At 30.8% G+C, this 11,464-nt stretch overlaps 1 protein-coding gene across 1 annotated transcript; it reads right to left on the minus strand.

The window, feature by feature from the left end:
- Positions 1-726: 726 nt before the first annotated feature.
- LOC107415499 (uncharacterized) lies at positions 727-2,949 on the minus strand. Its single transcript, XM_016023839.4, has 2 exons — positions 1,814-2,949; positions 727-1,715 (listed from the first exon to the last, which is right to left on the minus strand). The coding sequence occupies exons 1-2, from the start codon at positions 2,947-2,949 to the stop codon at positions 764-766; spliced, it is 2,088 nt and encodes a 695-aa protein (XP_015879325.4). The 3' UTR covers positions 727-763.
- Positions 2,950-11,464: the final 8,515 nt, after the last annotated feature.

The following is an 11,464-nucleotide window of genomic DNA, read 5'->3' on the forward strand; positions in this document are numbered from 1 at the left end:
ATATTTATCATAGAGAACCATGTTTTAAAAAATTGAACTGAATATCAAAATTTTAAAAATATATTTTACGGAATATAAATTAAAACATTTGATATAAAAATGTTATAATTTTTTCATTAAAAAAATAAATAAACGTTTTACAATAAGTAACTGAAAGGTAGTAAAAAGGAAAAGAAACTATATTTTCCATACAAACATGTTTAAAATTTTGAATTGGATATCAAAGCTTTGAAATTATATTAATGGAATATAAGTTAAAAACTAGATTTAAAAATTAAAAAAAGATGTTATAATCTTTTGTTGAAATAAAAAATATTTTTTTGTTATATTAAATAAATGAAGGAAGTAAAAAGACAAATTAGAAGGTGAGAAATGGTTTTAAGAATAAAGATTTTAAAATATATTTTAATTAGATTTAAAAAAAAAGAAAAATCTCTTTTTTAAATGGAATTCACAGTTGGATTGCAAAATTGTGGAAGGATTAGTTTTCGGAGAGTTGAAAGCAAAAAGAGCACTCTGCAACTAAGTTTTAAGAACATAATGCATCGACAATGAAATTAATGATTGGAAAAGCATTTAACTATTTAGGAAGATTTTAGAACTTTTTATATAAATCATCTATGTTTCAGAAGTAGATATCATGAAGGGGATTTTCATGGTACACCATAAACTATATGTTACAAAAATAGTCTGATATTATAGATTGACATATTTGCAACAGGCAGTTTAACGGCTATGGTTATGGACAAGTGCCAGTGCCAGTCTAATCCTCAACAGAGAAAACCCTCTCCTCCTTATCAGAACAAAGTTTTTGCTTCTTCCACCTGTACGCAGCTTCCAATATCTTCATATTTGCGGTTTGTGTTTCCATTTCCTCAGGGAATAAGTAATCAATGTATTCCTCATATCCAACAGGACCATCTTCAGCTACTATTCGCCTTCTCTTTTTGAGCTTTTTGGGCAACTTAGTTTGAACAAAGCTGGTATCACCTAAATCAGCAAAGCTAACCTCCATATCCATCCATTCTCCTAAAAGCATCGCTCTTTCCTCTTTTAATTCGGGAAGAGCTGATTTATAGTAGTTTACTGCTTTCTCAAAAACTCTTCTTGAACGTAAAACGCACTGTTTCTTTTGCTCTCCCAAATCAGTTTCCTTCACAACAGATGCTTCAAATTTGGCATAGCTACTCCAGACCTTCACATGTTTTGTACGGTTTAACAATCTCTCGTACAAGTCTCTGGCTCTTTCGAATTCATGCTCTGATATTTCAAAATCAATGTATGTCTTCCAAAGTGATTCTGGCATGTCAAGAGCTGGTTGAGCAATAGCAAGCTCGAACATACTTCTTGCTCGCTCTGACTCACATAAAGATATTTCCAACTCCGCATACTTGCTCCATGCATAGCAGTTCTCTGGTGCCCACTCCAGATACTTCTCGTATAATTTTCTACACCGGTCTATGTTTCCCAATTGTAATTCAATCTCTATATATTTCTTAAATATCTTATCTTTAGGAGCAATTCCAATTGCGTTTCCAAGTATTTGTCGTGCACCCTTGAGATTGAGCTGTCGTATTTCAAATTGGGCAGCAAGAATCCATAACTTTGCAAAGGAGAATTTTTTGTGAGGGATCAGTTTTAGGCACTCCCTATACACGTCTCTTGTACGTTCCATGTCTTCAGCGTCAAGCTCCTCGTACAATGCATATTTAATCCTAACAAAACAAAAGAAAGAAGAAAAAAGTAAGTAACAATTTTAATTGCTGCAAAACAAAACATAGACATAAGAGAGATTCTTAAATAAAAAACTTACCATAAGTAAATGTAACGATCCCAACCCCGCTTATCGTTAGCTGGAGGAACATTAGCAATTGCTCGCTCATAAACTTCCCTGATTCTGTCCTTATTGCCCACGCTTTCTTCAAGCTGAATGTAACGAAACCAATTGTTATACTTGAGAGGTTTTTTCCTGACTTTACGCTCACATACAATGCGCTTCTCCCTCACCATAGCATCCTCAATCTGTTCCTCAGATCCATACTGCTTCTCAAACTCCATAATTTTCTTATTCAAATTTTCAGCTTTATCCTTGGGTACATGATGGAGTGCGAAATTATAGATACACCTAGCGCGCTCAGGTTCGTTGCTCAGCTCTTCGAATTGAGCGAACGCAAGATAGAGCTTGTGTGATTCTTCAGGGTCAGGTGCTAATTGATCGGCAGCCCTCGAATATACATTCCTACACCTATCAATATCTCCATTCTTCATCTCAAATTTAGAGTAGCGAATCCAAGCTTCAGCGTTAGGGTGACACTGAACGAAGAGCTCGAAAATGGCTCTGGCACGCTCAACCTCGTTGAAACTGAGCTCGAAATTGATGTAAGAAAACCATGCCTCCTGGTCCGGCATCCAACACATCCATCTCTCGAAAATCTGCCTGGCACCGGCCACATTGCCGAGCATACGCTCCATGTGGATGTACTTGAGCCACAGCTGGTCCACTCTTGGAAGCAGAGTAACGGCACGGTCCCAGACGTTCCTGGCATGGTTGATGCACCTGTTCTTCATCTCGAACTCGGCGTACTTGAGCCATATAGAGTGGTTCCGGTAGTCGACCTCCAGCGCTCGCTCCCACACCGACCGTGCGCGTCTTAAATCCTTCTGTGATTCCTCCCACTCTGCATACTTGACCCAAACTTTCACACCCCGTCTGACACGGCGGACTAGATCCTCAAACTCCTTGCGCTTGCGGAGTCGATAATCATCGAGTTCAATGTGGTCGGTGATTTTCTGCTTCGGCGCCCGGATTTCAGCCTCCTGACGCTCTCTGGCTTCCCGGAGAATTTGCTCGGCAGTGATCTGAATTGGGGCTGGGGTTTTGCTCTTAACCCTAGTCGGACGAGGAAGCTGCACCTCCATGTCTTTGGGGGGTAGGTCGGACATCGACATTGCTAGTTCTTAGGAGAGAGATCTTTAGACGAGACTATTGAGAAACGTCTCCCAAAAAAAAAAAAAAAAAACAAAACAAAACAAAAAAACCAAAAAACAAATAAAAACCCTAACGAAAGCTATTGATGGAGGATTTTTTTTCTTTGGAAAGAAATTGAGAGAAATTAGATTTTGAGAAATTGCCGTGTCTGCATATGTGTATATATATCTAAATATTGATCGAATTAGTAAACCCATGTCTTCCAAATAACCAAACTCATTGGGATTAAACCCGTGTCTCCCAAGTAACCAAACTCATTGGGATTACTAGATACAATTAGGAAAACCAAACTCATTGGGATTACTCGATACAAATAGGAAACTTGTCGCCCAAGTTTATTCAGATAAGCTTTCTTTCTTCTTCTTTATTATTCTTATTTTTTTATATATAAATGTATCCTCACCCTTTGAATAATCGATTCATTCAAGTTTAATTTCTATTTCCTTTTAATTATAAATTATAATTATATACCTAGTTTCTTTTTTTTCTTTTCTTCTTTTTTTTTTATCAGTCATACGCAATTTCCTCTGTGTACTTTACAATTTTTTTTTGTTTTTGGGTCAGATTAGCCATCATATATATTTTTAAAATTTTCTATGTTGCTTTATTATATTTCCTCCATTTTTTTTTCGATCTGGACCCAAAATTGAAACAATCTTAATAATTTATTTATTTATTACTCTTCTTCTCTCTTGATTCTCATATGGTAAAACATTAAAAAATTGAAAATTTATCCCAACAAAATTTATTTTCTCAAAATTTTTTATTAAAGTTGAATTATACATTTCACTAATTGATAAGGGCTAAAAGTGTTAATTTGAAAAATATCATAGTTTGACTTATCAAGATTTGATAATTTATCTAGTATATTAATCAAAGAAAATTTTCGCACACAGGATGCAGAAACTATTCTAAGTATTCCGAATGCAGGTAATGGTGAATCTAATCATCACCAGTGTGCTTGGTATCACACTAATTCTGGCATACATACGGTGTGTTCTGGAGAGTGGGTGGCTTGTAAGTTAAAAGAAATGAATTATGAATTCTATTAGAGAAAGTAGCAAGAAAAAGATGTGGGATTGGTGGAAATATATTTGGAAAATTAAAATTCCAAACAAAATAAAAGTCTTTCTTTGGAGAGCTTGTCATGGAGCAATTCCATGTACTAGGGTGTTGAAGCAAAAGAAAATATGATTGGAGGATATTTGTAGTTGCCGTACGTCGGGCAGAAAAGATGTTAGTCATGCTCTATGGTATTGTAGTAATGTCAAACGCACTGGCGGGAGATGAATTGGATTGGAAAACTTAAAAGGGATTATTTCCGGATGTTTTCAAGATTTATTTTGCGGGGCTCAAAAAAATTTGTCTAACTAGTATCTTTTATTATTATTATTATTATTTTTTGGGTAATTTTTAAATTAGTATCTTATCTAGGCTATTTGAAATAGAAGGAATGCAGGGCTACCATAGAGATGAGATAAAATCTAATATATTATTATTGGATACTATAGCAACTGTGCATTTAAATTATATTTGGCTTTTTCCTCTCAAAACCGAACTATTGGCAACCAAATTTGGTTTTGAATTGTGCTTGGAAGCAGGAATTGTGGGTGGGACTATTGAGAGTAATTCCAAAGCAGCTGTGAATCTCTTTTAGGTTCAGTGAATGATAATTTGGGACTGGATTGTTCTCTAGTGGATGATATCAGAGGAAAGTTAGGCGGTTTCAGTAATTCTGTTAGTGTTTATTTAAATAGAGAAACAAACTAGGTAGCTCATGCAGCAACATAGATGGAGGAAGGACCATCTTGTCTTCAACCTTTAGTCCAAAAAGAAAGTTGTCTTAATTTCATTTCTTAATAAAGTTTTTTTTTTCTTAAAAAAAAAAAAAACATATGCCAAATAATAAACTATTTAGAGCATTTCCAATGACTATATGAATTATTTTTTATCTATGTTGCATAGATGTCTATTTAGTAAATAATCAATTAAAAAATCAATCTTAAATAGTTTTGTCTAATATCAATGTGTCTATCTATTTTTTCAGTTAAAAAAAAAAAAAAAGTGTTTGAGTTTTTATCCTTAAGGACTGGTTTTTTTATTTTATTTTATCATGTCAGCTTTAATAGAGTTTTTGAACAAATTCATTCGTGCAACTTTCTATATAGTTGTCTATTATCCAAAAAATTTACTAATCTAAAAAATACATTGAAGATACTTTAAATCCATTTGATTAAGTGTATGTATTCTCCCCATGCAAGACCAATGGGGTGGCATATATCTTGTATGAGAGTCAGATGTATATTGTATTTTGGCTATAATTATCAAGCTAAAGTTCTTCCAGGATCATTAGTCAAGTTCATGGTTATTTGCTTGGATTTATATTTTACTTTTGTAAGAAATAATGTCATTATGCTTCCTTACTTATTGTTATGTATATTCCTGCCAAGATAAACAAACTTTTTTTTTTTTGGTCAGATTAGCCATCATATATATTTTAAAAATTTTCTATGTTGCTTTATTATATTTCCTCCATTTTTATTTTCGATCTGAACCCAAAATTGAAACAATCTTAATAATTTATTCATTTATTACACTTCTTCTCTGTTGATTCTCATATGGTAAAACATTAAAAAAATGAAAATTTATCCCAACAAAATTTATTTTCTCAAATTTTTGCTTAAAGTTGAATTATACATTTCACTAATTGTTAAGGGCTAAAAGTGTTAATTTGAAAAATATCATAGTTTGACTTATCAAGAATTGATAATTTATCTAGTACAATAATCAAATAAAATTTTCGCACATAGGATGCAGAAACTATTCTAAGTATTCCGAATGAAGGTATTGGTGAATCTAATCATCACCAGTGTGCTTGGTATCACACTAATTCTGGAATACATACGGTGTGGTCTGGAGAGTGGTTGGCTTGTAAATTAAAAGAAATGAATTATGAATTCTATTAGAGAAGTAGAAAGAAAAAGATGTGGGATTGGTGGAAATATATTTGGAAAATTAAAATTCGAAACAAAATAAAAATCTTTCTTTAGAGAGCTTGTCATGGAGCATTACACCAAATTAATAAACTAGTGACTCTTATTATACGACGTTAAAAAAAAAAAAATACAAAAAGAAAACTGCGACGCTGAAGATAAACCATAAGCTAAAATTCTAAAAATATATGACACTTTCACAATACATGCATCGCTTAATATCAACAATAAGTGATATTTTTTTTTCAGTATCGTTTGATGTATGAATAAAAAATTAGCTGACGCTTTTTTTCTAAAAAGTGCTGGTAAAAATAATTTATATTAGACAACGCTTTTATGATAAACGTGTTGGTTATTATAAATTTATTTCATAATTTATACTTATTTTATTTAATCTTAACAGCAATGAAGAAGAATAATTACATTAAGGAAGCATATAATAATTGTTTTTTTATCTTATTAATAAATAAAAAGTGTTCGTGACGCTTTTGTAAACAAAGCATTGGCTTTTGTATATAATTTCTATTTTTTCATACATTTTATATTCTATTTAAATTTATTTTAATATTGAATATATTAATTAGTAACACAAAGCAAAATATGAAGCAAAAATCAACAATTTGTTTTTTATTATTTGAAGGGTAATGGTGACATTTTTTTTGTTAAAAGCATCGCCTATTTAACATTTTTATTTTAAAAAAAAAATAACATTTACAAAGTTCAGTAATTATTATATTTGCAATTTTAACTTGTTTATTAAATTTAAAAACTTAATTTTTTTTTTAATATTTCAAAACATTGGGCGACGCTTTTGATGGAAAAATGTCGCCTATTTGCTCTTTTTATTTTTTTTTTAATTTTAGTTTTTGTCATGTTTTATTCATATGTATATAATTACGTGTAATATATATATATGTATAGATAAATTGGAGAATAAGTGGCTAGTGAATTACCATGGTACATAGGATATAGAAATAAGGGCTTGACATATCTCTAGATAATTGGCTTGTGAAAATATAAGAAGAGAAGTGTGTCTATTGGGCAGTGTTGTTGCTGTTAGTGTGTTATATGTTTTACAGAACAAAGAATTTTATATTGATTCAATGGCTGCATTTTAAATGTTACATATAGTGTATGAAGAACTTGCTAAGACAATTTAATATACTAATTAGCAATATGAAGCAAAAATTAATATATTTTTTTAAACATTTTAAGTGTTCTAGGTGACGCTTGTGGCATAAAAAGCTTCACCCATTCTTTTTTTATTATAATTTTTTTGCAATATTAAGTATTTGTTATGTTTCCAATTTAAACTTAATTTTTTGCAATTGTAAATTACTTGTTTGTGAAATTCAAGAAATTGAATTTTTTTAAATATTTCAAACCATTAGGCAACACTTTTTTCATCAAAAGCGTTGCCTATTTACTGTATTTTTAAAACTTTTTTGCAATGTTAAAAAATTGTTATGTTTACAATTTTAACTTAACATTTGTAACTTTAACAACATTAGGTGATACGTATTCCATCAAAAGTATTGCCTATTTGCTTTTTTATATTTTAATTTTAATTTTTATCATATTTTATTCATATGTATATAATTATGAATATATATATATATATATATAGATAAATTGGGAAATAAGTGGTTAATGAATTAGCACGGTATATCGGATACAAAAATTAAGGCTTAAGATATCTATAGATACCTAGCTTTTGAAAACCTGAGTAGAGCAGTATATCCATTAGTATTGTTGCTATCACTATATTATCTATTTCGTAAAACAAAGAATTTTATATTGATTCAATGGCTTTATTTAAAGCGTTAAATATAGCGTGTGAAGATTTTGGTAATGCAGTTTAATATACTAATTAGCAATGTGAAGCAAAAATTGACAAGTTATTTTTTAAAAAATATTTCAATTGTTATAGTCGACACTTTTGGCATAAAAAGCGCTGTCTATTTGTTTTTTTATAATTTTTTACAATGTTAAGTAATTTTAACTTAATTTTTTTTCAAATTGAAATTATTCGTTTGTTAAATTCAAGAACTTGAATTTTTTTTTTTAATATTTCAAACCATTAGTTAACGCTTTTTTCATCAAAAGTGTTGCCTATTTATCATGTATTTTCTTTAAATTTTTTTTACAATGTCAAGTAATTATTATGTTTGCAATTTTAACTTACTTGCTTGTTAAATTCCAAAACCTTGATTTTTTTTATAAATTTTTTAAAGCATTAGGCGACGTTTTTACCATCAAAAGTGTCACCTATGTACCTTCTTTTTAAAAATTTTGTTTAATGTAATGTTTTATTCATATGTATATAAATATATATATTTATATATATATATATAAATTGGGGAATGAGTGGTTAATAAATTAACATGGTACATATGATACAAAAATTAGGACTTGAGATATTTGTGGATACTTGGTTTGTAATAACTAAGTAAAGGATTACTCTTCAACAACATATTCTATAAACTAATGATATATTAATTATTTATTCTTGTAAAAATATTTTTTTACATATAAATTATTTTTAAGAGATTTTTTCTTAATAATTATGTCATAAAGACTTGAAAAATTATTTTACAAACTTTTTTATGTTAAAAAAGTGTTAGGCATGCTTTTCTGAAATCTCGAACTTAAATAAATAATACCAGCCTAGTAAAATTAAATTCTAAAACAATAATTTAAAATAAATGATAAAATATGATAAGATACAATTTTAAACATCATTTGAAATGATGATAAAACACAATTAAATACATTTTAAAGATAAATAAAATACAATTAAATATGTTTTAAAGATAAAACACAATCGGCTTGAAATTCATATCAAGAAAATAATTTGATGCACCACACTATATACCAGTGATGCCCCACGATACCCAGCATCCCGAGCATCGCCTGACGGGAGGTTAAAGAGAGAAATTTGCATATAGTCGCTTCGACATCTCGATAGCGCTGATGCTTATAACCATCATCCCAGCCATGGGGGAGAGCATACAACTTACGCGCTTATCACAATCATATATACAGTACAGAATATCAGTACTGTATGAGTGCATCTAAAATCAAAAATCATAATTTTCCAAATATAACAATTTCATATATGCCATTGGATTAAATACTTCTTGCAAATCCATATAATTCATATTTCATTAAATTCATCCTCATAATTTCATTGATGTCAATATACCAAATTTCCAATGGTATAAAAATCAAATCCATAATTTTTAAATACATAAGTACTTTTTTTTAAGCATAATAGCTTTAAAAAATTATTTTTCCTCAAATCTTTAAAATTAAAAATCACATTGAAATCGCATATAAAAATCTACAGTGCAAATCCACAAATTCCAATGCCATAAAATAAATTCCACCATTATTTCAATTCATAATAAATTAAAATAAATAATTTTCTTCAAATCCATAAATTCAACCCATATAAAAAATGATATTAAAACCACATAAAATTCATATATCCTTAAAACCATATAAACGTAAATTTCATTAAAATTGCATAACATCCACAAATGTATAAATTCAATTAAATACATTTTTTATCGACAAAAACAATCCACAATTAAATTAAACTATAATTAATAAATATTAAATCCATAATTTCTTAAAATCAAAATATGACTCCTATGTACATATATTTATATCACCCCAAATTTGATATTAAGATTTTCGAATACAAGTGTATTAAATATTAAACACATAAAATAAAATTTTCAAATATTCAATTATCACAATATATATATATGACCCGAAAAATACATTTGAAGCTGGGTCACTCCCCTTGAGCATGCAATTCAATTAAGATCCTCCATAAGATCGATTCCACAATCCGCACGTGCTACTAAAATCTCAACACTACACAAAACCAATTAAATTAATATTTTAATCAGATAAATTATACACGGTTACCCAGAGGATTTAACACAAACGTTAACCAAAATTCGCAAATGATATACCAAATTAAAGCTTACAATACGAGGATCATGAATTGAGTCTTACCTCTTAGAGATCAGACCTGTGGTAGCTGTGATGTGATTCCGCCCGAGCCCGCTCAACCGATAACCCGCTGGGGTGCTGACTCGACACGGATGAAGACTAGGCCAATCACAAGAGCTCAAATTAAGAGATTTAAGGACAACCTGGGAGTATTTATACAGGGGGCAATCAATTTGAATAGAGCTTGTCCATACTTGAAGATACAAAGCCTATTCTAAGCATCCAAGTAGTGGAAGCTGATACGAACCCGGGTGACGGTTTTGGTACATTTTTGGAGTCCGGGAAGTATAAAATGGTTCCAATGATTTATGGGTTCAATACATATGCCTAAGAGGTCATGGAATCAAGTTAAAGCGGCCTCGAATGCAATCAAAAAGAGCTTGTACGGACAGCTTTAACAATTTGGCCGAATTTGTTGTATTGCTTGCTGGCTTTACTGTATTTTACTGTATTAGCCTTTTCTTACTTTTCCAAGCATGGGCAACGTGTGGGACATCATGTCCAGCTTATTTGGCATCCTAAAATGAATCTAGAAGCTGATTTGAAGCTCACAGAGGTCAAAGATTGATCAAAGTCAACTTGATCAAAAGGCTAGCATTTTTAGTTTCCTAATTTGTTTTTACTTTTTGTTTTAGGAAACTACCATTACTTTTTGGCTTTTATTTATTTATTTTCTGAACAAATAACTTTAGGAAGGTTTTTATTTTATTCTATCCATTGTAAATTAATTAATTTCTAATTTAATATAAAGGAATTAATTAATCAAACTTAGATTAGGAAAGGAAGTATAGTTTTGGCCAACTAGGTTTCTTTATGTATGTGGCCGGTTTTTCCTTTGTTTTTAGGGTTTTATTCCGTGGCTTTGTAGCCTATTTAAAGGCTTATTTTTCAATAATAATACAACTTTGATTTGATTGAGAAAATACTTGTGAGATTAATTATCTCTTTGTTCTTTGAGAACACCTAAAACAGCATTAGAGAATTGGTTGTTTTAGCTTGACTTATCAATAGGTTTTCCATCCCCTATTGTGGCGTCTACATTATACCAAGGTTTCTAACCATAGGTTGGTTAGGGGTTGAGGTCAATTCCACTAGAACTTGAACTTAATTAAGATCTGGGCTAATATAATACGGGTTTAGGAGCAGATCGTCCTAGGTTCGTATCAAGCTGGAATCTCGCCGGAAAAGTTTCAAGTTTAATGTCCTCGGATCTCACAAACCATTAAGAATCAGCAAAAAAAGACCTCAGATTTGGATTAGGGGAGGTCAAATTAGGGGAAAAGGGTAAGAGGTGTCGTCAGAAACTCACCGAAAGTGGGTTTTCCAACTAGCCACCATGGCCATCGAAATCTGCCACCGCCGGCAGCCATTGGCCATGAAATTTGGTGGGGAGGTAGTTCTAACAATGGATAAGCTAATGGGATCGATGGTGAGGTAAACAGAGGTTTGGTTTGGG

This window comes from Ziziphus jujuba, chromosome 12 (assembly GCF_031755915.1).
Source record: "Ziziphus jujuba cultivar Dongzao chromosome 12, ASM3175591v1".
Lineage (NCBI taxonomy): Eukaryota > Viridiplantae > Streptophyta > Magnoliopsida > Rosales > Rhamnaceae > Ziziphus > Ziziphus jujuba.